General features: G+C 40.5%; 1 protein-coding gene across 1 annotated transcript; it reads right to left on the bottom strand.

Moving 5' to 3' along the window:
- Positions 1–159: 159 nt before the first annotated feature.
- Positions 160–27,272, bottom strand: LOC134633432 (ankyrin repeat and SOCS box protein 3-like). The gene is made up of 14 exons (XM_065471619.1): positions 27,179–27,272; positions 22,883–23,053; positions 22,667–22,779; positions 22,118–22,250; positions 21,791–21,968; positions 21,623–21,712; positions 21,264–21,504; positions 20,937–21,048; positions 20,637–20,816; positions 20,036–20,091; positions 19,625–19,950; positions 16,969–17,107; positions 16,123–16,263; positions 160–186 (listed from the first exon to the last, which is right to left on the bottom strand). The coding sequence occupies exons 1-14, from the start codon at positions 27,270–27,272 to the stop codon at positions 160–162; spliced, it is 2,001 nt and encodes a 666-aa protein (XP_065327691.1).
- Positions 27,273–27,977: the final 705 nt, after the last annotated feature.

Genomic DNA, 27,977 nt, shown 5'->3' with positions numbered 1-27,977 from the left:
CAATTAACTCATTTACATAAACACATTTTCTTTACATGATGAAATATTCTCTTATTTAATCCACTATACATGTGGCCAGTCTATTTCATACATACATACCAAAATTCAAATGCAAACCAGACTGTACTAGAGAAACTGCCTTTGAGAAGAACAATCTCTTCACAACTTCTCCAACAGCAACATCCCCTAAAGGAAGAAGAAAAAAAAACTTGTGAAGTTTCGGATTAGTCAGTCACTGGATTTCTATTGTTTTCCCAATACAGAAACAATAACTTCCAGTCTGCATCTGACAGGGCCCGCCCACTCTACCTTTGGGGCTTTGTAGAGGGAGATAAGTGACCTCTGTTGATCCACAATACTTTCCCGCAAGTCCATTTGCAGGACTACTGCCTTTCTGGTCTCATACTTTGAAAGTAACTCGGACTTGTAGAGCCAGGCTGCTCTGGTTGCATCTTGTTCACATTTCCACTCTGAAAGGTACACATTTGTATGGATCAATCAAAAGAAATAAAATATATGTAATTTTTGCCATTTGTCTGGTATGTTCCTAACTTAATTCCTGTCACTACCTGGTTTTTCCCCTAGAAATGACTTTTCCTCATCTTGATGAGATGCATCTTCCTGCACTACCATATCGCCTGATGATTGCTCTGCTCTTGCTGAGGTTATGGTGGAGTCCAAGATGATAGCATCTGGTTCCTCTACCCCGCAGGACAGATTCCAGGCATCACTGTTGCTACAGGATGGGACCTCTGACCTTGCTGTTGTACTACGAGTCTGCCTAGCCTGACTTTCAGTAACAGACTGAGGTTCAGCACCACTCAATGAACTGTGAGAGGGATTGGCAGAGGTTTCAACATCCATCACCAATATATAAAGTGGATTTACTTAGTTTCCACACTGTATACTAAAATATATAGAAAATCAAAGATGTTCCTTACCTTGTGCATTTAGTGATGTGGTTTTTCATTTTATTTAAAGGAATGTTAATGTCACAATTCAGGCATTTTGTGGGGGGTCCTTGTTGCTGGAAGGTTGTCAGGCTCTACAGACAATATGGAGAAAAAAATATAAATATATATATATATACACACACACACACAGATTTGGTGCATGCTGTGATAAGAAATATTTTGACAGTTCTGCAATTGCATTTGTCAACATGTGAGCAGCAGAAACAAATTGTAAATACAAAATGACATGTCCTTCTAAACCTTTTCTAACAATTGCTTATGTAACCCTGGTTAACATAGCTGTCAATAAATAAAAGCCTGTTAGTAAAAACAGTCATAAGAAATATATTACAGGTGATAAATAGTCAATAAATAGATGATAATAGTTAAAGAATTCATTAAAAAACATCAGCAATGATATAATTCATGGTATAGTATTTCATTTATTTAAAAACATGTTAAAAGGTTAAAAAACTTGCTAATTCATGGTGTTTTTATGTTAATTCAGGTAAAATGGCTAAAATATGTGTTCAGACTCTTATTGTGAAAGGGCACGCTGCAGCGTGACTCCTGTGACCAGCCACACCCAATCAGTGTTGCCAACCTAGCGACTTTGTCGCTATATTTAGCGAGTTTTCAGACCCCCTTAACGACTTTTTTTTTCTAAAAAGCGACCAGCGACAAATCTGGCCACTTTTTCTGGTGTTATTGGAGACTCATTTATGACGACTTTTTCACGTGAAAACGCGTATCGCTTTTACTCTCAACAAGCAGCGGGTGCTGCCGTGTGCACCTCACCCGTCTCAAAGCGCTCACGGGCGGAGGATAGTCCTCCCCAAGCTGCTATCAGGGCAGAAGATGTTCACACCTATGCGTCCAAACTGCAAATGAATCGCGCATCAGCGAAGCCGCTGCTCCCGCACTGTCATTTCTTCATTTACTGTTATGCTGTTTTGTGGATCAAACGGTTTAAAACTACTTATAAACACACACACACACACACAAAGTAACTCCACCAGAGCCTATTTCGGGTCACTTTTGCCGGTCCAAGCCCGGGTAAAGGAGCAGGGTTGGAATTGTGACATTAAAAAAAACAATAATTGCTAAAAGAAATTTAATTTGTAGTTCTAAATAAACTCTAAATGCATTTAAGACGTTTTATACTCACTTTATGTCTCTTCCACGATGTTATTTCTCTCTCCAACAAGGTTACCAATACATTAGCATGACCAATTATGCAAATTAGGCGATGACGTCATTTAGCGACTTTTAGGACAGCCAATAGCGATTTTCCTTACTGAGGAGTTGGCAACACTGCACCCAATTCAATTCAATTCAAATATTTATTGTCATTGTCAAAAAAACAATGAAATTGCGTTTGGAGCTTCCATACACCCGTGAATAAAATAATAATAAATGTAAAATATGACTCCAGTGCAATAAAACAATCCTAAGCAACAACATACAACATGACAAGTAATATTTAGAAGTTGGATATGGTTATTGTCCGTGAGAGAGAGGGGACAATCGGGTTGTTCCTTCTTTTTGATGCTGGAGAGGGAGAAATGCAGACAGTCCTTGCGGAGCTGCTACCTAAACGAGTGAAAAAATATTAAAAAAACAAGCCATTTTTGTACTCTGGAGAATATATTTTTGTTTTCCGACCTGTCCTTGCTTTCGTGACGTTGTGAACATAACTGAACGGGACTTGGTGAGTTCAGAAATTATATTTTATTTCATGCAAGAAATGTTTTGTTGTATTACAATGCTCATTTCATGCAAATGGAAAGTCAAGGTAGCAGATTTATGCTGTTTTATGTTAAAAAACGGTGAATCGGTGCTTAACCGACACACAGGTCATACTTCAAAGGCCTTTGACGTTGTTTCCGCGCGCCATATTGGCGTCACCTCATTTTAGGACTAAATAAGCTGGAAAAACGGACTTATTATTGTTATTTAAGGGCTACCCGTGTGTTATTTTCAAATGTTTATGCATATTGCTTTGTTGTTATGGTAGGCCATTAAGGTTTGGATCGGGAAATGCCGAGCTAGAATCGGAGTTTGATCCGCTGAGCGAGAAACAAGATGGCGAGCCACCCACGGACCCATTGAACTGTACCGGGCAGGAAAAGGGAAAACCGCCCCCTGCTGGACGTTGAGCTCTTTCGCTAAAAAAAAAACTGGTAGGATTTATCCATACACCTCTGCAAAAGAACAGTGGACTTTCAAAGCACTGGATAACCATTCAGAGCAATTCCAGGATTAATAGTTAAAGGACACAGAGACAACTTTCTTTTGTTTGTTCATTTGTTTAAGGGGTCATTCAGCCTTTTGCTGAATTGTTTTCAGTTTTTACATGTTTTTTGTTATTTATTTTGGTCAACCCTACATTTTAATCCTGCATTTAATTAACATTTTAATGCTAAAGAAAAATAGCAAGCCGGCAATTTAAACTTATTTTCTGGTCTGTGGTTTTTATTACATGCTACACTCATTACTGCTCTAGTAGTCAAACCTAACTGGTCCTAGTATACTGTAACGACTCCAGAAGTGTTACACTTACATACACATTCAGAACCATTATTACTCATATGCAGTCATGTTTCTAACCAGCTGACAGCTAAAGTGATTTGACACATAGTTGAGCTTAGCTAGCCATTTGAACTAGTTTATTAATACATGCAAATAACATATTCTGACCCTAGTCATTACTCACGTCTTCCAAATCAATACTTTTCTGCAGTGGCCTTATATAGATCAGAGCTTGTCCAATTCCACTCAATGGACTGCAGCGATATCGCACTGTATATCCAGTGTCTGGGCTTGGGATTGTACACAGGTTACGGCTTCGTGTTGTACCCGAGATTCTCAGCAGTTCAAACCCTCCTGTGTCTTTTAGCTGAGGGAAGGTATCCTCAATCTTTGCCTTGACCACTTCTGGGTCATCATCCCTTCCTGTAAAACACATTACTTACTGTACATTACAACAAAAATGGTACATATAAGAGTAAAAAGGTAGTTAAACTAAATCTTGAAATATTAACAAATGACATGTAGCATCACCTTGGAATGAAATCCGTTTCTCTCCAAGTCCAGCTGCTGCTGGGTCAGATTTGACTGCTTTAGCTGGCACTGTGTCTGACATATGATCATGTAAACAGAAGAAGGTGTGTGTGTAAATGGAGCGGCATGCTTTCTTGGAAGATTGTGGGGTCAGAGATGAAAGTGGTGCTGAGGAAGGCCTCGCTCTGTAAGGGGCAAACAGTCTTGCGACTTCAGCTTTAAAAAGGGAAAAACAATATTAAAAAAACAAATTCTAAAAGCTTAGATTAATTGCTATTTAATTTGCAAGCATTATACCCGCTTACAAAAACACTACATTGAACTAAAATTGCTTTCTTTTCGTTCACATAGATTACTTGACTTCCGTATTAGCAGAGAAGATAAGACACTTTAAAATAGTCATGATTAACTATTACCTACAACAATGTAAATAGTGATACAGACATTAACCCAGAAGACGATTATCTTCTCTTACCTAATTTATTGATTTCTTTGCTATGATAAAAACAGTATAAAATAAATCTGTGACTGAACTGATTAAAAAGCTAATTTTTGGCAGACAGACAGAATAACAAAGCAGTAATAACATATCGTTACTTTATGGGCTCAAAATGTGGTCATAAATATTTTGTACTTGTAAATCAGGATTTGTATGTGTAAAAAGAATTTGTGTGTGCGTAAAAAAGATTTGTGTGTGGACTTAGCCAAAAAAAACCCAAAACGTGTGAATCTCTGCAAGTTACAAGTACGAATTTTGACCCTATTTTTCTTCCTTTCATCTGACTGGTCAATGTCATCTTCAAATATTTTTTATACACACACAAATTCTTTTTACACATACAAATCCTGATTTACAAGTACAAAATTGATTTACAAGTAGTGCTGGGCGATATGACGATATATATCGTGTGGACGATAGAAAAGTGTCTATCGTGCCATTTGTCTTCTATCGTTTATATCGTACTAACCCAAATTTTATAAATTATTACATAAAATATATAATTAACCCTTTACAACCGGTCGGAGCAGGCACACTCCGTTTTACCTAACTATTTTTAAACCCCTGTAGAACTGGAACCACGTAAGGTAGTGCAATATTTTTTTTTTTTTTGCATGTGAAACCGGAGGAGTTGTACTTACATCTAATGCCATTAGCTTGTCCAAGGTCACGGTTTCCTTCCACATATAACTTTGCAAAAATTGCATAAGAAGCACTTGCAGCAACAAAAACATAATATTCCAAACTTGCAGCAACAAAAAGATAATATTCCAGAAACATGCTTTGCCGACGTTCATAAGACTTCCTATGTTGGCATATACGTCAGCGCGAACTATCGCATGTCTGCCATTACCTGCCCGAAACCGGAAGTGACGTCATTTTCGCGAAAGGGCCTTATAAGCCTATGTTGGTGTTTTTAAAAGACATGTTTGACTTTATGCTTTTCTGTATCATTTCTGGGATGCTTAGAACTCAAATTACACTGTTGGAAATAGTTTATTTTGATGCATTATAATATTTATTTTCATTTTTCCTGTAGTATACAAAAATTAGTGTATCTCAAAAATAAAACTATGAAGACACTCAAAATAAATTTCTCGTGGTTGGAAACTTTTGTATTTACAGTTTTGAGGGATAAGCCTCTTAAATTTTATTTTAACTAGAAATATATGTAAAAAACAAAGCAAAAACGATTTTCAATTTTTTTGTAGTTTATTGCACTACAAATTTTTGCAATTTATGTAGTTACTATGGACTTAATGCATACATATTATTAAAATTTGGGCTATAACGGTTGTATTGATATATGGAAACTTGAAATACTCCCACAAGTGGCACTACAGCATGTAAAAACATAAAGATAAGCTCTGGCGGACTTGGTTCTATGGTAGGTCTTAAAGGGTTAACCCTCTGAGCTCTATCCTGGCCATTTGTGGCCACTTTGCTTTTCGCTTTTCAACCATTTTTGTTCTGTTAATGCAAATGGAATGAAACTTCCCAAAGGTGTGTATTTCTTTCAGATTTTTTAATTTTCAACATCAGCTCCTTAATAATATCAATAATATTCACTATACACCAAATTGTTCCTCTTGGCTCTATCGTGGCCATTTGTGGCCAATTGAAACCCATTATAACCACCTTTTTTGATTCCTTGTTACTGACAGTACTATATCATGCGATTTAGGTAAAATTGCTTTCATTCTAAACTCAACACATGAAAATTGTAGTTTTTAATATTTTTTACCAAATTACATCATTTACCCATTTTTGGCCAAGCAAGCAATTTCATGTAATATTCTGAGTTTCTAGTAGCGGCCTTTGATGGCCTACCACACTCCAGTGGACCAAAATAATGAAACAATTTTGACATAGGTTTGATCTTAAGGATCTAATAGTTTGTGTTTGTGCATGACATTGCAGTACAAACATGTATTTGCAAGATAGACTGGAATAAATTCAAACATTACATAGGCTGCAGTGAATTTCTGTGGATGCAGGATATTGAGCTTTGAGGTTCCCAGTCAAACTTAGCTTTGAAGCACATGTTAAAAGCACTTTTACTCTTGTATTTTTCATCAAAAGATACCATACCCAAAATATCAACTCTAGAAACAAAAACAAAAAAAACCCCAATCACAGGACATTTTGCAGAGTTCAAACCTGCAGCTGCAGCTGGAGCGTAAACAACAACAAACACTATTTGTAAACGTGTCCTGGAGTTTATGCCGGTGCAGACAGAGCTACTGCTGTAAGTAAGCCTAACAGCTTCCAGATCATTTATTCTGGCAATATGGCAATTAGATCATCACTGCTTCAAGCACTGCCTATATGATCTGGTCAGAGAGCAAGGACAGCAAGCAGTCCTCTGCCCTTGAAGAAAATACATCTGCCCAAGATGAAGAAACCTCCTCTCCAGAAGATGAGGGGACAATCTTCAAAGAGGCTGACTGCATCACCACTGATGTTGAGTTCTAGCCAATCCTCTTCTTTGGGGGAGGATTGGGGTTGGGGGGCATGGAAGTGGAGCCCCCCCCCCCCCCCCCCCCCCCCCCCAAAAAAAAAAAGAAAAGAACATAGGAGCATTTTCTGAGACCGAGGAGCCGGCGACTCAGTGGATCCCTCATGAAAGGAAAACCATGTGGGTCCCACTACTGAAGAGAGACTGCACCACAATCCAGTACCCACTGGTATCAAACTAGGGGTCACCCTGTATGCAGTTTCCTGCATTAGCAGCCTGAGATCTACTTTTGACTTTTTTATAACAAAGGAGATCTTTTAGCTGCTGTGCACCCTTACAAACCTGCACGGGAGGCCAAGGTGTGAGAATTGGAGGATTATAGATGAAGTGGAGATGTGAGCCTAAACCAGAATAAAGCAATACATAGCATGTTGGATTAAAACACTGGAAGTTCTCAGGAAGTAAAAAAGGCATGGGGTTCAGACTCCAACTGACGGAGGAGCTCCGAGGACAACGTCTTTCCTTCGGTCACATTGGCAGAGAAACTCCTCAGATGAAAACCGGCACAGGGGAAACAACCCAGAGCTTCCTGCTCAGCTCCTCCAGTTGCAACAGAGGAAGATTTTCTTGTCTGTCTTTGGCTTCACCAAAACTACCACAGCAATATCCCACATGCCAAAGCAACGGAGGAATATGCTTCTTTTGACAGCAACACACAAGGAACCAGCAGTCGGTGATGGGGAATAAAGGATGCGTGAAAGGAACGGAACAGCAGCCCCTTGAACCAGGTGTAGAAAGTGTATGGGCTCAAAATGTGGTCATAAATATTTTGTACTTGTGAATCAGTTTTGTACTTGTAAATCAGGATTTGTATGTGTAAAAAGAATTCGTGTGTGTGTAAAAAAGATTTGTATGTGTAAAAAAGATTTGTATGTGTAAAAAAGATTTGTGTGTGCGTAAAAAAGATCTGTATGTGTAAAAAAGATTTGTGTGTGCGTAAAAAAGATTTGTATGTGTAAAAAAGATTTGTGTGTGCGTAAAAAAGATTTGTGTGTGCGTAAAAAAGATTTGTGTGTGGACTTAGCCAAAAAACCCCTGCAAGTTACACGTACGAATTTTGACCCTATTTTTCTTCCTTTCATCTGATTGGTCAATGTCATGTCAATCACAAATGTAATAATCCAATCAGAGAACAGATGGGTTTGGCTGTCGGAGGGGCACTTTTTTGAACTGCAGGTCCTTGAAGGGTAATACAGTTTGAAGCTGGAGGATCTCTATATAAATATCCGATAGCAGCTAGGTCCGCTAACTTTCAGCAGCTGTTGAAAGGAGAAAGTTGTGGTATGTCAGTGGTTAGAAATACCATCATTACTTTAGGATTAGTTTAACACAAAGTCAGGGCTGACCCGGGACCATTGCTGTGAGTCACAGTGCGCAGCATAAAAGTCCTTTCACATCGGAAGCAGGATGTGCTGCTAATGCTAACTGCTAACTAAAAGCAAAGGATCCAGAATTTGTTGCGCTGGCTGCTGGGCTCTGTGGGTTTTTGCAGCAGCTCTACCTGTACTAGATGCACCTGCTCCTTGTCGTTTCTGTCTCTGATTTTATGTCCTCTACAAGAGTTTCGTTTTTTTTGCTAGTTCTTCAAATGTTCAATAAAAACATGTATGCTAATTCATAAGGAAGAAAGCTTTGTAATGAAGACTGTCATTTCCAAAACACTGCCCGCCCCCCGCGGCCCGCAGCGCTGTTGAAAAGGCTGTGGAAGTCCCTGTATTAAGCACGTAGACCTGTGACACAAAAATCACCAAACTCAGACGACCACAGACTGTTTTCCTTCGTGGTGATGAAGGAAAACGCTGGGTTGGCATGTAAAAGGGCATTTATTCCCTTCAAAGACCTGCAGTTCAAAAAAAGCGCCCCTCCGACAGCCAAACCCATCTGTTCTCTGATTGGATTGTTACATTTGTGATTGACATGACATTGACCAATCAGATGAAAGGAAGAAAAATAGGGTCAAAAACCACTCTAATGTGGTTAGTACATCTTGCTGCTAATGAGGATGCACACAGAAGCACACAGATACTGGAATATAAATTTTGATCATTTTATTGGTGATTGCAGGGATTATTTGGTCATTAAATTGCCTTTCTGGCCTCTAACTGACATTGCTTTTGGCCATTCATCCCCCCCCCCCAAAAAAAGAAAGAATAAATAAATAAATAAAGTAAAAATAAATCATTGTAACAGTTACTGTTACTGACCTGCAATGATGATAAAAAACATATTAGGTTTCACCATTTATATGCTAAAAGATGTGAACTTTATTACTATTTTTACTATAATAATACATAATCTGACTGGTATTCAAAGGGTATAATATCAGAATTTGAATTATATTTTGGTTTTTATGACTAGAAGCGGTGCTAATTTAAAAAATCAAGTCAATGAAAGTAGAAAAATGTTTTAATATATATGAATTTTATAGCATTTTGTAAATGTAAACAGGGGGTGGCCATTTTTGGCCACGAACAAGCTGAGAGGGATTTTTTTTTTGTTTTTCTCTCACTGCACAAAAAAACAAAGATGCATAAAACTCATTGATACTTTTAATTATTGCTATGCATCTAACCTCCATCATGGTTAGAAAATAAATCAGTTTGCATGTATTATTTAGAAAAAAATGGGGATTTTATGCTTTTATCCCTATGTAAATCATTAAAATTATGTGCTCTAACTGGTATTTAAAGGGTTAAATTTCAGAATTTTAATGAAATTTTGATTTTCATGAACAGCCCTGATGCTAATCTAAAAAATCATGTAAAAAAAAACTGGACACTTTTTTTTAATATATATGAATTTTATAGCATTTTGTAAATGTAAACAAGGGGTGGCCATTTTTGGCCACGAACAAGCTGAGAGGGAGTTTTTTTATTTTTCTGCCACTGCAGAAAAAAAACAATGTTGCATAAATGTCATTGATGCTGTTAATTATTGCTATGCATCTAACCTTCATCATGGTTAGCAAATAAATCAGATGGCATATATTATTTAGAAAAAAAACTGGGATTTTATGATTTTCTCTATTTATGAGTTGTTATGATTATGTGCTCTAACTGGTATTATTGCAGAATTTTAATGAAATTTTGATTTTCATGAACAGCCCTGATGCTAATCTAAAAAATCATGTAAAAAAACTGGACATTTTTTTTTTTAATATATATGAATTTTATAGCATTTTGTAAATGTAAAAAAGGGGTGGCCATTTTTGGCCACGAACAAGCTGAGAGGGAGTTTTTTTGTTTTTGCTCTCTCTGCACTAAAATAACAATGCATTATAATCAATGTTGATGTGAATCAATTATATGCCCCAGACTCTACTATTAATAATACAAGAAATTTCAGTAGCAATTCAATTATATAAAATTGCGAGATTTGAGGTTGTCGTCCAGCTGGTGCAGTGGACAAACAAACTGGTGTTTAAAGGGTTAAAAAATGAAAAAGTAATAATTATTTAATATTTATGGAAAGAACTGAAGTTACTTAAAAGCTTTATGCAGAAAAAATGGCAAAAAAATAAAACAAAAAAAAATTACAGGCCTAATCTGTAGGTGGCCACTTTTGGCCACGAACAAGCTGAAAGGGTAGTGATTTTGAACAAGCCCAGAGGGTTAAATAGCCTGTGGCAAATATATTAGTGTTGTCTTCTCACTATACATGCTCTTAACTTTATGCAAGATGTCGTGGTTCGTATTTTGAGGAAAGGACAAACGACTGCAGAGTCCCAGTAGATGTCAAAAATAGTGATTTTATTAAACACATATATATGTGGGGAAGAAGCGTATCGTCACACTTTTCAAGGCAGTCTCCCCCGAACAAAAATAAGGAGTGGTATATATAACAGTTAATGACGAATAAGGAAAGTATAAAAAAAAAGATATTTTTCGCAAAGAAACTCCGTCTCGTGGTTTGCGAGCTGGTGCTGCTGTACGTGCACCCGGATTTGCGACATACTTTACGGTAACTCAAAACAAAGACTGCACCCTCGGCACTCGCTGTTTACAGACTGCGTACTTTCTAGATGACCACAGGTCAGGTCGTATATCGTGATATATATCGTTATCGTGATATAAAATAATTCATATCGTGATAAATATTTTTTCCATATCGCCCAGCACTAGTCAGAAATATTATAATTCTGATCATTTATCAGTACTGATACATGTGAGACTTCATCAGAATTGTGAACATCACAGCAGATGCCTTTGTGTGAAAGTAACTGAGAATAAAACACAGAAAAACATGAAGGAGATTTTTCTGGTCTGGCTTTTTATAGTAGATAACCTTAAAAATATTCTGCAATATTCTGCAATTTTGCATAATTTTAAAAAGTTTAAATTTCTTCAGTATTGAACAGCAGAAACTAGGCTTTCTAGTCCGAGATCATTTAAGTGAAAAAAAGAAAAAGAAAAGAAAATGACAGCGGCCGACACCACTGGTAAACAACGGTAGACTGGTGGGTAAGAAGCGAATCAATAATGCAGAAAACAGCGATTTGAGATGGGAAACTGTTCTTGAAGTACACTGAGAGAGAGAGAGAGAGCTGTGCAGGAAGTGTGATTTTTATTGTGGTGGAAGCAAAACAGCAAAAGTAAGAGGGAATTCATGACGACATTTATCAAATATGAAGCGTAGTTCGCTGCTTCTTTTGCTGCTGGCTTGGTGAATTTTGGTTGGAGAGAGACAAAACCTGCAGCTCAGAATCAGCGCAAAAAGACGTAAACACAGAGCGGACCCGACACATCAGAATCGGTGAGCTCCGACAGCGTATCCGTCTACGTGCTGTCGGGTGAGAAAGCCGAGAAAGACAAAGCTGATTCTGATGCGTCGGGTCCGCGCTGTGTTTACGTCTTTGTGTGGAATCCGTGTGCCTGCTCTCATTTGCTGTTTGGTGGTTGTTGAAATAGTTTTGTGAGCTTTAATCTGAGACTCTGGCGTTTCTGGCAAAACACAGTTATATTTAAAAGTCGATTCAGGATTTAATAAATTGATATCGCTTTATTCAAGCTACTCACCTCCCTCTTCCAACTGCACTTTCAACTGGACCACGGCCAATCAGAGAAGTCCCGCCCCTGACTATCAGATTGGTTTAGTCCACGATAGGGGCATAATGTGTGTCTGTTGTTGACCACACGGAGAGTTGCAGAGATTTTTTTTTTCTTTTTTTTTTTTTTGTTACCCGAACAGTTTGTTGCACCAGTGCGACCAAATATTTTTTTTTAGTCGCACCATTGAAAAATTTGGTCGCACTCTAGAGCCCTGTATAGTAGGGGTGCAACGATACACAAAATTCACGGTTTGGTTCGGTTCGATACTTTGGTGTCACGGTTCGATATTTTTTCGATACAAAAAAATGTTCATGCCTTTTTAATTTGTCATTTATTAAAATTATAAATATATATTTTAACTCAAAAGTACAGTTTTTAAATTTAATGTTGCTGAAACAACAAAATAATAATAATAATAATAATAATAATAAATCTATCTGATCGAGGAATCACTCATCTTTGGAAAAGAGAGTTTATTACAGAGAAATGGCTCTTTCCAAAATAAAAGCTATACTATACGCTTCTTCTGGGGTATACTCTCAGCAGCATATTAAACATATCAGGTCCCCATAAGGAGAATCATGTGCTAACGGCTGTCTAAATGACTCGGGTAAAGTTTGTAGCATGCGTGCTTGTTGTTTTTGTCTGCTTCCACTTGTCTTTGCACTAGGATGATGTCGGAGTAAATGTGCAGTCATATTCGTTGTGTTCCCACTAGTGCTGTCAGCGTCAATCTCGTTAAAATGACATTAACGCCATAACGCGGCAAATCTCCATTAACAAGTTACCGCGGATCGCCCCGTGCGTGGGGCTGGACGGCGTCAACACGTTAACAAGCTAACTGCGCTAACGCACTAGTTCCCACCAATTGAGCATTGCGTGGCACATCCGACATACTGTTTTACTTTTGTCCATGATGCGCTTACCATCAGGGTCATGCTTCACATGAAAACCAAGATAGTTCCAAACGCCAGATCTGAATGAGGGTGGGGGAGGTTCAATTTCGGGTAGCGTTGAGGCAGTTGCCATGTTGCAACGAGCTTAGCTTCTGTCTTGCTAGCTTGTGCTGCGCTCAGTGGATCTGCACTCGACAGTGCAGCCTAGGCGGAGTAGTCGAACGCAGATTCACTGAGCGCTCAACACAGACAGCATCGTCAGAAGAAAAGTTGATAAAATAAATAAAAAATTTTGTATTGTTCGATACATATGCGTACCGAACCGAAAGCACTGTATCGAACGGTTCAATATCGATGTGAGTATTGTTGCACCCCTACTGTATAGATGAACTAGTATTTATTATCATGACAATTGTTAGGCTGCTGATGTAAATTGATTCATTAGTGTATATTTGACAAAGAATCTGAATTGACATGTCTCACTTTTTATATGGCACTGTTACGTCCCTCTGCAGCCCCTAATCATCTCAATGTGTTCAGCTGGTGCTAATTGGCCACACCTAGTCAGGTGTGGATAAAAGCATACCTGAGGCAAGCGTCCAGGGAGCTCACTTGTCTTTGCCTTGGTGGCACCAGCCATTTTAGCCAACCTGGTATTCCATTTTAAGATAAAACCTCTTCTCACCTACACTCTGGTATTCATCTCCTTTTTTATGTTGCGGCTTTTGAGCCGGGTCGTAACAGGCACGAATCAGTGTGTTATTTTATCAGGTGGCAGTACGTCCTAGTGCAGTCAGAGGGGAAGAGCCAGGGCCAAAGGTGAGGCACATAATAATAATAATAATAATAATAATAATAATAATAATAATAATAATAATATTATTATTATTGTTATTTTAATCTGAGGATAAAATGCATGTACTGAGGCTAAAAGAAGCTTCAGTGCTCTCAGAAGACTAAAAAAATGGCTTAGGTCAACAATGACTCAAATGAGATTAAACAATGCGGCTGTATGCCATGTCCACCAGGAGAGACTGGACAGTATAGATGTAAAACCAATATGCCAGCAGTTTATCTCAGTTAACGAGAGGAGAAGGAATGTGTTTGGCTCTTTCACATAGTAGACATTGAGTTGTTGTGTGGGGCACCAGTAGTCCATGTCTCTTGCTGTGACAGTAGTTCATGTTTAGAATAAAAAATCCCAGCTCACTGATTTGATAGGGGCAATAGTGTGCCTAAAATGTTGCATAATTTTGCTGAGAGGTCTTTTAATTTGTGGTAATCTTAGATGAGTAGTTTTATGTACAAAAACCACCAGGTCATTCAGTGTTCCCTTAGTGCTAATGTATAAGAGATGTTGGTGTAGTATAACTGAAGTAATGTTGGTAAGTCCTTGAAGTCGTGTTCTTTTATTGTCATGAATGTATTTGAAGCTATTTTTATTTTTGTATGATACCTGATATATATATGGAATATGGCTGAAGTAATCTAAAGCCTAAAATACTTAGTCATTTGTTTAATTAGTGTGAATGCTTGTAAAAGCATTAAACTCCACAGGCATGAAAACTGAGAATTTGGTAGACTGGACTTTGCTGGCGCTCACGGTGAAAGAATTTTGTCAATACAACATGTACTTTTCATTTGGGAGCGATTTGTTTCGGGCTGACTTTTCTGTTCATTTTAAGCAGCAAAAGTGAGGCGCATGTCTGTGTGCGTGAGTATGGAGCCATTGGGTGCAGTCACTATAGCAACCAGGCTCACACCTGCCTGCCTAACGAGCTCTGTCTCTCACTGTGCCAAGATTCATCTTAAACACTTCGCTGTCAACTGCTGCTGTGTCCACATTGTTTGCTCTACTGCCATAATTTTACCCTCAAAACATCGCCATCGTTGTTCTCTTTCCAACAGCGTGTCTTTCAAAGCTCAGAGATGTAATCTTTTTAAACTGTATGGATCCAAGTGGAGGGATCACATTTTAGTCATTCAGTGATTCAAAGAATATAAACTTTTAATATTAATTCAGATGTTTTCTGACTCTAATTTTTTTTTCATTTCTTAGGTTTTTCTAATTTACATTTAAAAAATTTTCAACTTTTTTCCTACTTCTGTGTGGATGTCAGCTTTTAGCAGTTCAGCACATTTGTTTTCAGGCGAAGATTTTCTGTATTTTTCATCTCATTCAAAATTTTTAACTCAAAATTCAGCAATTAATTCATTTCAGTGCATACATTCAGATTCAAGCATTCACACTGCAGTTTCTTCAGAAAATGCACTTTCTAGTAGTAATTTAACATTATATAATTCACATATAAAACTATGAATTGTAATTTTAAATGGTTTAAAAGCCTGTAGAATAGCATATGTAGGCAAGTATATTTCTCCTTTTTTTATCAAGAAGCAAAGACAAAACGGGGGAAAAAAAGAAACGTCAGGGTTTGGTGGTTGAATCATCCGTCCCCACCAATGCCAAAACCAAATCTACGCCCTTGGGAGGAAGAATATGAATTTGTTTGGATAATTACATCTATTTGTATGTTATATATTTCTTGGCTGCTTTGTTGTTATTTTGACCACTAGTGAGCTGTTTATTGACACTAGCTGTACTTACTGCACAAAAAGGGGAGGGATCACTGCAAATCAATACAAAGTTTGTCTATGTGATTGGCTTTTATCTATATGCATGCTCTCTTCCAGAGTGAGAATTCCCCTCATCCATAGAGCACAAGGGTCACTGAAGAATATGAAAATGGTGTGAATCACACGTGTGCAGTCACAACATTTCAATCCAAAAGAACGCCTGTGGGAGATGTTTGACCATTAGACAGTCCTCTCCAACATCATCAAAACATATGAGGGAATATCTTTTGGAAGAATAGTGTCCAGCGCTCCAGTGACTTTCCAGGCATTTCAAGAATAAACATAAAGGAGCAGTAGTGCTGTTCTGGTGATCCAACACCTTAGTAAGAGGCTTTTTGGTTTTTCTATTTGTCCCTCTTCTGTACCTGACATTCTTCTGTTTAAACCTCCAATCCATCCATACTCCAAATAGGAATGTGCATAAACTGATGAACCAGACTCAAATATTTGCATTTAATGGAATAATATGGATTTGGTTATGTCTGTGCTTGTGTATACTGGGATATACCCAGATTCGCTGTGAAATTGGTAATGGTGGCACGTGTGTGTATGAAGCTTCTGGGATGTCCCTGAATTTAAGAAAATCATGAAGCCGGTTGGGGACAGGAAACTGTTGGACGACATTGGTCCTCATCAGGTCCTCTCTGTTCTTTGTTGGTTTTTAGGATTTCAGCTATTACATTGCTGCCTAAAATAGGACAGTTAAGGTTGTGCTGACTGATAAGCACTGGCACTTGTATGGTGACATGCCCATAGTTCACACTCTGAATTTGAAGTTCCGTGTCTGCCCAACAATCAAATGGAACGTCTGTACCATTAGCTGCCGCTATTTCCAGAGGCTGGTCTGGAAGGAGGGACTCGAGTGGCTTGATCTTAATGTGGGTGATGTTTCTCTCTATCCACGCTCTTGATACCATAGTCACTTGGGCCCCTGAATCAAGCAGCATCTTAAGTGGTACTCCATTGATGGCACATGAGACCATACATCTGTTTCCAATAAGCTGAGCAGTGGGTTTCATTGGTGGTGCATGACTGGGTGCATTTGGTCTCACCACGCTTGAGGTCTTAGCAAAACTGGCGTGTGCTGGGGACTACTCGGCTTGTTCGGTCACTGGCAGCCCCTCTCCAGTGACCTCACCCCGTTTCCCGACACCTTACGCCGCAGGCAGCCAATAGCCCGGTGCATAAAATGATGAACCAGACTCGAATATTTGCATTTAATGGAATAATATGGATATGGTTATGTCTGTGCTTGTGTATACTGGGATATACCCAGATTCGCTGTGAAATTGGTAATGGTGGCGCGTGTGTGTATGAAGCAGGTTATTTAAACTCTGCAGTGCATATTTACTACTCTACCAAAACATGGATGTGGATCCCAGGACTTTTCTGCCACCCTTCGATCCAGAATATGTTTCAAATGGGGAAATAAAGTCGACCAGTTTACAAACTGAAGGAGGTAATTTAACACCTGGCTGTCTGCCTCTTCTAACCTACAAAGAACAGATGACACAAAGGAACAGATAATGATGATGGGTGATCAACCAGCTTTGGATCCTGACTTAAATTTAGCCGATCTCCTGTTTAAAATAATTTTCTCAGGCATATCCAGACAGCTTTAAATACGGAAGCTTTTTTTTTTTTTTTTAAAGATTATTCCCCCGAAGTCCTCTTCTGGTGGGGGAAAACGGCCACTGCTGGTGAGTGAAGGTAGGAAAATAAACTGAGAGCAAATAAGATGAGTGAATTTGATTTTTGCAGGCAAAAACAGGCTGATACAAATGCTACTGTACTGATCTTAATGTCACTAAAATTTAATTGGGATCCTTGTTTAAGATAAGAGATAAGATAAAACTTTATTAATCCCTCGGGTGGGTTCCTCTGGGAAATTCGGTTTCCAAAAGCACAGCACCAACAGAAGTTACAGAGCGTGAGCAGAATATTATTTATTTATTTATTTATTTATATATGTATATATATATATATATATATATATATACATATACATACACACACATACATACACACATATATATACACACATACACACACACACACACATATATAAATACAGAGACATATATAAATAAAATATACGAAGGGGATAAATAGAAGAAATAGGAATAAAAATAAAAATGCAAGTGAATTGCACATTTCAAGTATTGAGGTCTATTGCACCGTTGACTATTAACAAAAAGTATTGCACAAAAGGTATTGCACAATGAAATGAAGAGGCACTACAGCTTAGTTGTTCCCCCCTCCTTTGTCCTCCTGTCTCCCCTCCCTCTCCCCTCCAGAGAGGAGTTAAACAGTCTGATGGCATGTGGGACAAAGGAGTTTTTAAGTCTGTTGGTTCTTGTCTTTGGGAGAAGCAACCTGTCACTGAACAGACTCTTCTGGTTGTTTATGGCCGTGTGCAGAGGATGCCCAGCATTGTCCATAATGTCCAGCAGTTTTTTTAGTGTCCTTTTCTCTGCCACTGACACCAGAGTGTCCAGCTTCATGCCGACCACAGAGCTAGCCTTCCTGATCAGTTTCTCCAGCCTGGATGAGTCCTCCTTTGCTGTGCTGCTCCCCCAGCACACTACAGCATAGAAAAGTACTCCAGCAACCACTGACTGGTAAAACATCCTCAGGAGCTTCCTGCAGATGTTAAAAGACCTCAGCCTCCTGAGGAAGTACAGTCGGCTTTGGGCTTTTTTATACAGGTGCTCTGTGTTGCATGACCAGTCCAGTTTGTTGTCCACCCACAGCCCGAGGTACTTGTTGACCACCTCCTCCCCCTCTATGTGAACCGGCAGTGGACCTTCTCTGGACCTCCCGAAGTCCACAACCAGTTCCTTAGTCTTTGAGGTGTTGAGTTGCAGGTGGTTTGTGTGACTCCATGCGACAAAATTCCTTCAGTTTTTCCTGAAGCATACAGGGCCGGATGGTATTAAAGGCACTGGAAAAGTCAAGAAACAGGATCCTGACCGTGCCTTTTCCCCCATCCAGGTGTGAGTGGGCTCTATGCAGGAGGTACAGGATGGCATCCTCCACTCCGACATCCGCCTTGTATGCGAACTGTAGTGGGTCCTGGGCATGTTGTACCTGTGGTCGGAGGAGGTTGAGGAAGAGCCGCTCTAGAGTCTTCATAAGATGTGACGTCAGTGCCACCGGTCGGAAGTCATTCAGCTCATTGGGCCGGTTCCTTTTGGGGACCGGGACGATGCAGGATGTCTTCCATAGGGCGGGCACTCTCCCCAGTCACGGACTGAGATTGAAGACTCGTTGTAGCGGCTCCCCAAGTTCAGCAGCACACGCCTTTAGCATCCTAGGACACACCTTGTCTGGGCCTGCTGCCTTTCTGGAGCGAAGCTTCCTCAGTTGTCTCCTAACCTGATCCACTGTGACACTGGGAGATGATTGGGAGGAGGGGGGGGGGAAGAAGATGTCTTGCTGCTGAGAGAGGGATTGGAGGAGGGGGGTGTCATAGTGTCAGGAAGGGGGGGAAGCGAGGGAGGTAGGAGAGTGGGGAGAGGGCTCTGTAGTAAAGGTGAGGGTGGGGGGGTTGTGGGCTGGTCAAACCTGTTGAAGAAGTTGTTGAGTTCGTTTGCCTTCTCCACAGTCCCCCCCCACTGTGCCTTTCTTGGTGTTGTGGCCTGTGATGGTTTTCACACCATTCCAGACCTCCCTCATATTGTTCCTCTCCAACTTCTGCTCCACCTTCCTCCTGTAGGTGTCCTTTGCTTCCCTCAGGCAGCATCACTGACTAATAAAACCTGTTAACTGTGGGGTTTGACCTTATATTGGCTTCTGAAGTGGGGCGAGTCAGAAAGTTAGAGAACTGTTTACTTAGAATATTCTCTGTGATTTCTCCAAACAGCAGCTGTGCGTGAGAGGGTGACCATGAAACTGTGATTGGCCAAATTAAACAAAGTCAAGTTTTTGATTTTTAGAGGCCCATTCCTGGAACAAACCTATTACAGCTTGTTGATAACTAAGGAGACAGAGGTGGTGTGGCACCTTACATGTGGGGCTGAAGCAGTAAAGATGGTTCCAGTCCTGCCTTCAGGAGAAGAGGAAGCCAGCAGCCAGCAAAATGTACTTGGTTTAGAGCCACACAGAGCATCTCGTTCAGTTCTCTCAGCTTCAGCTCAGTTTTCCCATCATGCTGCAGTACACATTCGTCGCTGGTCACAGCCTCTGGACGAGGTATCCACCGGTGCTCAAATATCAGCTGCAGCAGGTCTGCTTCGTCAGTGGCCAAAGCATAAATCCAATCTTCCTCATTCAACCTTGCTCCTGCAGCTATCAGCAGTTTCACCGACTCACTGAAAGAGATTTTAATATCAAACTAAAATAGCCCCAGGAAGCAATTCAATTGCGCAGTCGTATGGCCGGTGGGGGGGTAACGACCGTGCTCTGTCTTTGCAAAATACCTCGGCCAAGTCATGATAAACTGGCGGCACAGAGGAGAGATCTGGTGGTTCAAAAGCTAGGGGCGGTTTAACAGTGGAAGTGAGGGGAGGGGCTGATCTAAGACAGTTCATGTGACACTCCTCCCCCCACCCCAACACGCACCCCCTCTTCCAATTTATGTGAGGATTGTGTTGTTGTAACCAGGGGTGACCCAAAACCAAAGGTGTGTGTGGAGCCTGAAACACAAAAAGGCTGATTGTTTCAGAATGACTTCCAGATAACGTGAGGGTAACTGGCTCTGTAACGTGACTGATGTCTGGTAGGCGCTGTCCCGACAAAGCAGAAACATGAAGAGGGTGTGGCAATGATTCAGAGACCAAGTTTAAACGTTTGGCGAGATTTGAGTCAATGAAGTTTTGTTCAGCGCCAGAGTCTATTAAAGCTAAGAGGGAGTGTGTCATGGTTTGATTAGTTATCTTGGCTGGCAGCATAAGACGTGGAGGAGAATCTTGAGAGAGCTCGCCCACCAGTATTCCTACATTTACTGGTGGGCGCGCCCTTTTGATCGCAATGGGCAGGTTGCCACAAAATGTCCTTTCTTGCCACAAAACAAGCACTCACCAGAAACCAAACGGCGATGGCGCTCAGTGGAATTGACCCGGGAGTGCCCCAATTGCATGGGTTCCTCTTGATCCAACTCCTCCCTTTGCTCACGGAGCTCTGCCTGGGCTCCTCTGGGCTGCCCCGAAGGCTCATGAAGGTTGTAACACTGGGAACTCCATCGTGCACGCAGGCGGCCATCTACTTTTACACACAAAGTCATTAAAGCATCTAGCGAGGTGGGCAAATCCCGCATGGTTAATTCATCCTTTAACTCTTCACAAAGATTATTTAGGAGGGTACTTCGTAATGCATCCTCACCCCAGCCAGTCTCTTCAGCCAGAATCTGAAAGTCAATGGAGTAGTCTGCCATACTCCGCTTCCCCTGCTTCAGGTTCAGCAACCGATGAGCTGCTTCTTCAGCGCCGGATCCCTTCTCAAAAACATTTTTAAATTTTGAAAGGAAAAAAACAGCAAAGGTTATGTCAGGGTTGGCTTTAAGTGCTGCCTGAGCCCACAGCAGCGCGCAGTCACGTAACAACTGAACAAAAAATGCAATTTTTGCTCCATCATCTTCAAACAAACGTCTCTGTTGGCGGAAAACCAAAGAGCATTGCATTAAAAATCCTGCACACTTGGTTAGCTCACCAGAGAAGGGGCTGTTACCTCAGCTGCAGCCGGCTCCACAGCTGGGGCTTCGGCTCCTTGCAGGGCGGGGTGAGCCACCGAGGGTGTTCCCTCCAGCAGTGTAAGCCGAGCCACTGCCTGGGTTAGAGACGCAATCTGGCCTAGCAGGTGTGAGAGCATTGCCTCGTGGCGGACCAGCAGCGGCTCCTGTGACGCGAGGGCTCGCTGGATTGGGTCTTGGTCTGCTGAGTCCATATTCTGGCTGGAATGTTCTGTCATGGCTACTGGACGGACTCACGCGCAGACAGTTATTTCTTTGTTAACAAAAGGAGATAATTTATTTACAACAGGGATCACCTCAGTGCTATATATATATGTACAGTGAGTTGGGAGGGGGGTCCAGGGGACTCACCATGCTCTCGCCGCGGTCGCACGCACGATCCGTACCAGCTATGAGGCTCCTGAGGATTCTGGAGTGACCGAATATCAAAACGTCAAAAATACACAATCAGCCTTATTTTAAAAGAGGTTAAGTTATGAGTCAGTACCCGATTTGACCAAACTGGGCTGCAGCGTGAATGGCAAACTGGGGCCAATCGTGACTGCAGACCATGTTAGGGTCAGCCCCGTGGTCCAACAGGAAGTCCACGCAGGCCTGGTGTCCTTCCTGAGAGGCGATGAACAGAGGTGTACTCAGATCAACTGCCTGCGTGTTCACGTTGGCACCTGAAGTGAAAGCAGGTTAAAAAATTGACTGTGTAATCTATTTTACTTAATTACTTCCTAAAGAAGAGGCCAAGAGGACTTGGAGCATGAGATCCTTTAACAAGGAGGAAAAAAATGTACAGCTACCATTAAAAGTAAATCATATTTACCGGCGTTAACGAGTATTTCCAGGCACCCCCTCTGTCCGTACGCTGCAGCCACAAATAACAGGGAAATCCTGTGATCATCTACTGCCTCCAGGTTGCATTTGTTGACAAGAATGCGCACGATCTCAGTGTGGCCCTTTGGGAGAAACATGATCTTAAATACAATCAGCAAACACACAAGGACCCCACAGCTAACGCTGGCAGCAGAGAGCAGGAACGTTTAAGCCCTACATTCTTCACAGTGAGCATCACAAGAAATCACTGCATCCCTGCATTCTGCTGAAATTTTATGTGCCAGTTTGCACCTTTTCTGCAGGTGTTTAAAGGTAAAAAATTAGTTCATTTATAATTGAAATGTAATAAAAAGGTTAATACATGCACAAAGTCTCTCTCTCTCTCTGTGCCTTGCAGCCAGTCAGAAAACATAAGGGAAATAAGGGAAAATCCCCAACAGATGTGACCATGCTTTCCTGACCGAAACCAAAAAGTCATGATCTAGTGTTAAATGAAAAATGTTCGTTTAAGAACGTGAGTGCTAATGCTAATGCCTACCTTATATGCAGCTTGGTGCAGGCAGGTCCAGCTGGACTCTGTGTGTATTCTGTTGACCTCAGCACCTTTGCTTACCAGCAGTTCTACAACATCTGTGTGCCCGTGGCTAACAGCTGGAAGCAAATTTTGGGACATTCATTTGGTTAGAGGAGCTTAAAGGGTTAGACAAGCAAAAACAGAAAAAAATTAAACATCAGTGAAGCGCAGTTGTAATACCTTCATAAAGAGGACAGGACAAGTCATTAGTGAGCTGGTTGATATCAGCGTGTGCTTTGAGGAGCAGTCGGACCACCTCCAGGTGTCCACGCTGCGCTGCCAGGTAGCAGGCAGACTCCCCCTCATGCGTCAGATGGTTCACATAAACATGACTACAGCTGGAGGAGCTTGCTGCACACAGGGGAAACCAAAGAGGAAGAACAAAATGCAAATGAGAGAAACCCACATTTAACTTTAAAACAGCTGCTGAAGTGACTGATTTATCCATTAATCATTCACATCCAACTAGTGTCTAGCAGAGAAGTAGAAGGAGTAGAAATACCCTCAGAGGTGGGAAGTAATGAAGTACAGATACTGTGCTTCTGTACTTTACTTTACTTTGAATTTTACTCTCTTTATTTTAACACAAATTTCTCTACTTCTTACATTTTCTAACCAGGCTGATTTTTTTTAGGTTTAACATATGTGAGCTACTATTTCCTGTCTTTGGGTACTTTCCAGACATCGAACTAATCAGACCCCAAGCAGAAGGAACAATATCCATCACCGGTGCTCGCACATGAAGAGATCAAAGAGGAAAAAAATACAGTTTGCATCATTTATTTATTCAGTAAACTCTGGGTTTCAATCAGGCTTAAATCAGGTTTGGGGAACTTCAGGCCTCGAGGGCCGGTGTCCTGCAGGTTTTAGATATCACGTTGGATCAACACACCTGAATCACATGATTTGTTCATTACTAGGGCTCTGGAGAACTTCATGACATGTCGAGGAGGTCATTTAGCTATTTAAATCAGCTGTGTTGGATCAAGGACACATCTAAAACCTGCAGGACACCAACCCTTGAGGCCTGGAGTTCCTCACTCCTGGCTTAAATGATATGGAACGGTATCTTTTTGGTGCAGATGCCCATAAGCTGCGGCTTGTGCTACAGAAGAGGAGGAGAGACTAACATTTTATAATGGGCATTTTAAATGCAATGTTTCTAAGAAATATCATCAAAGCCACAAACTGATTCATACACTGGATTCCACCTTTGCACTAGCTTTATGCTGTCAATGGGAAGGGCATGTAATGGAAAATATTAGGATTCTGCTCTTTTCAGTGTCAAGCTGACCTGGTTCAATGGAAGGCTCCACAGTATCAGATTCTGCCTGTCAATACAAGTACAAGTACATCTTTTTCACAAAGAAGCATCCATGTAAATCAATAAAACGACAGCTCATGTAACATCAGCTCATATCCTGCTGGATAAATCGATAAAGAGGAGCAGGACAGGCCGGCTGATGACAGGCTGTGCACAAAATCTGTAAAATCCCACTTTAACCCTTCACTATAGTCATCTTACTGTTTGGGTTTCACGACAAAGTCACACATCTAAAGTGCAGTCAGCAGCAAAGAGAGCTTTTTAAATTTCCCATACGGTAAAAAATATATTTTAAAATATATTTTGAAATATATTTCAAAATATACAAAAAATGGCCAAAAAATATATGCGCTAAAATACATTTTAAAATATATTTATAGGTTTTGAGAGTTATTGTATATAACAAGTGTAAAAAGTTTTATTTGTAATTTTTTTCCCTTTCTGAGAAGGCAGAATAATAAGAAAAGGCAAAGGTACGTCACAATATAATTAATTAAGTTACATATTTTGATTACCAAATTATGGAAGCGAGGAGCTGCCACCCAGGCAAAAGCAAAATAGAGCTATATCATGTTATAACGTGAAAAGTTTATCGTTCTAACATTATGCTTTTCACGTTTGTATAATATAATATCACGTTATTATAATATACATATATACATAATTATCACGTTCGTTATTGTACGAACGTGATAATTATGTATATTGTAATAACGTGATATTACATTGTTCAAACGTGAAAAGTATATTGTATAAACATGATAGTATATTGTTAGCACGATATACTTTTCACGTTATAACGTGATATACTTATATTTCTCTTTTGCGTGGGTGGCAGCTCTACGCTTCCGTGCCAAATAAGCGAGAATAAAGTAATATTATATTTGGGAAAAGGCACCTGCTAGCTTGATGATGGAGGCTTCATAGACCGGCCACCCGCCTTTTGGCTCCTTGTCGCCACTCCACGAAATAAAGGTCTGTTTCCTCCATGCCGGCTAATTATTCATCCTCAATAAAATCTCGTATATGTTCAGTTGGCAGAATTGAGAATTTTACATCTTCCAACCACTTAATTAACGCGAACATAATCGGCTTGTTTCTTCCTGTATCCGGCCGTTCCTCTCACCGTCGGAATTCGCGCCTCAGAGACATCGTTATTTTTCAAAAAGAAAGAAAGAAAGAAAAAAACAGCAACAACCACTAAACAGAATTTTTGCACGTTCATTGCACATTTGTGGGAATGTTTAAATATTTACTTTTTATTAATTACTTTTCATTTTATCTTTATTTTTAAAATCACCATGGCAATGCGCATGCGCATACTCTCCTGCACGCTAGTGATGTGCGGATCGATCCTGAAATATCGATTCCTCCGATACCAGTCATTTATGTTCTAGAATCGATTCTCACATTAAAATATCGATATTTTAGTAATTTAGGGTAAATTTGTAGTTTATCATTAACAGGAACACAGTGGAAAGAAACTATATCATTCGGATTGTCTACATTCAAAGGAACTACTTCCTCTTCCGCCTTTCATAGTCATGTGCGAAATACGGCTGTATAAATGTCTCGCAGCCGCTGGCGTGCGCACTCACAACAATGGCTGAGCGTAATTGGAGTCATCTTGATGCATTGTCACTACCCGATCCGTACCGGAAACCCGATCGGTACCCCGCATGCGCAAATCTTACGTCACGTCCTGTCTTTGCCAGCATTGCGACATTCAATATATTTGAATGATACGGTTAGCGCCCAGTTAGCTCCTAGCCAGTGTTGCCAACCTAGCGACTTTGTCGCTATATTTAGCGAGTTTTCAGACCCCCTTAACGACTTATAAAAAGCGACCAGCGACAAATCTGGCCACTTTTTCTGGTGTTATTGGAGACTTATTTATGACGACTTTTTGACGTGAAAGCGCGTATCGCTTTTACTCTCAACAAGCAGCGGGTGCTGCCGTGTGCACCTCACCCGGCTCAAAGCGCTCACGGGCGGAGGATAGTCCTCCCCAAGCTGCTATCAGGGCAGAAGATGTTCACACCTATGCGTCCAAACTGCAAATGAATCGCGCATCAGCGAAGCCGCTGCTCCCGCACTGTCATTTCTTCATTTACTGTTATGCTGTTTTGTGGATCACACGGTTTAAAACTACTTATAAACACACACACACACACACACAAAGTAACTCCACCAGAGCCTATTTCGGGTCACTTTTGCCGGTCCAAGCCCGGGTAAAGGAGCAGGGTTGGAATTGTGACATTAAAAAAAACAATAATTGCTAAAAGAAATTTAATTTGTAGTTCTAAATAAACTCTAAATGCATTTAAGACGTTTTTTACTCACTTTATGTCTCTTCCACGATGTTATTTCTCTCTCCAACAAGGTTACCAATACATTAGCATGACCAATTATGCAAATTAGGCGATGACGTCATTTAGCGACTTCTAGCGACTTTTAGGACAGCCAATAGCGATTTTCCTTACTGAGGAGTTGGCAACACTGCTCCTAGCATTTCTCAACAGCTCTGCCTCCTTTTCGACTACCGGGACATTTAAACAATGGATACCCCCGTATACAAATAAATTCATGCTTTTCTCCAAAACAGAGAGCATTCCCCGAATGAATAACAGCGCCGTAAAATAAGAAGAATGGCGCCTAACTACAGACTTAATAATACAGACTTTGTAATATCTCACGTGTAGATTCATCAGCCAGATGAAGTGTTTACTGACAATTGACAGTGATAGTGGAAATCATCATCACTATTCCAATCAATCCTCTCCACACAGACAAGCCTAAACACACTGGACTATCGCTAAATCAAATTTAACACGCATTTGAAATGACGGTAATTCAGTTTATAATAGGGTTCATTCGCTCGGTCAGCAGGTGGCAGTATCCTCGTACACTGGGGAGTAAACTGCCATTAAACGAACAGAAGAAGAAGAAAACCCCTGCACATGCGCGGTACGGATCGGGTAGACCCGATTTGTACGGTCCGACTTTGCACATGCGCAGTAAGGATCGGGGAGTCCTGGTCCGTAACTATCTTTTTATTTTTCGTTTTTGTCTACATCATATTGAAATGTTTCATTATCGGAAACATTTTAAGAGATACTTATTATTCTTAACATCTTAACAGATACTCTGACCCGTAACTATCGTAAAACGCTTCAACCGGAAGTAGACACCTTTCGCGCATGCGGGGTACCGATCGGGTTTCCGGTACGGATCGGGTAGTGACATGCATTCTCAATCATCCAGGAAAGTAAATCTCCAAAAGTTGATCAACTTTTGGTAATTGGAGTCATGTGCGGATGTATTTACCTCCACAAACTGCTGAGACGTGGTTTACGATACATGTGGCAAAAAAGTGAGGTGTTGTGGCCATACTTGCCAACCTTGAGACCTCAGAATTAGGGAGACATTCAAAAGGGCTGTTGCGGTGGGGGGGTGATAAATAAATTTTACAGTGTTTATTTATCAGATAAAATACGTTAAATGTCACCGTTATTATTGGCCGACCCGGAAACAGCGGGGGTGTCCAAATTCAGAGGCTGCTTCCACCTGAGGACCCGGGCTTCGCGGTCTAAAGAAAATAAAAAAATTCGGTATTCTCCCGGAAAAATCGGGAGGGTTGGCATGTATGTTTGTGGCAACATCACTAACCTTGTCAAACACCTCAGAGTAAATCATATCACAGAATATGACGAGCGTATGTTGAGGCGAACTGAAGAGGAGGACAGGGACAGGTGCTGCTAGGGCGAGACAGACTTCTCTCACGGAGTCCTTTAGTGCTGCAGGCTGGCAAGGTGTTCAAATAGCGCACAACTTCAGTTTTTTATTTCTATATGATGAACTCTGCATTATTAAGTGATAAGAACAAGTAATCTGATGTCCTGTAATCATTATGACGCTATAATTTGAGATACAATAAATAAAATAAATTTT

Source organism: Pelmatolapia mariae, linkage group LG8, assembly GCF_036321145.2.
Source record: "Pelmatolapia mariae isolate MD_Pm_ZW linkage group LG8, Pm_UMD_F_2, whole genome shotgun sequence".
In the NCBI taxonomy this organism is placed as follows: Eukaryota; Metazoa; Chordata; class Actinopteri; order Cichliformes; family Cichlidae; genus Pelmatolapia; species Pelmatolapia mariae.
The sequence above is the reverse complement of the archived record's forward strand: the minus strand, read 5'-3'. Positions and strand labels throughout refer to the sequence as shown.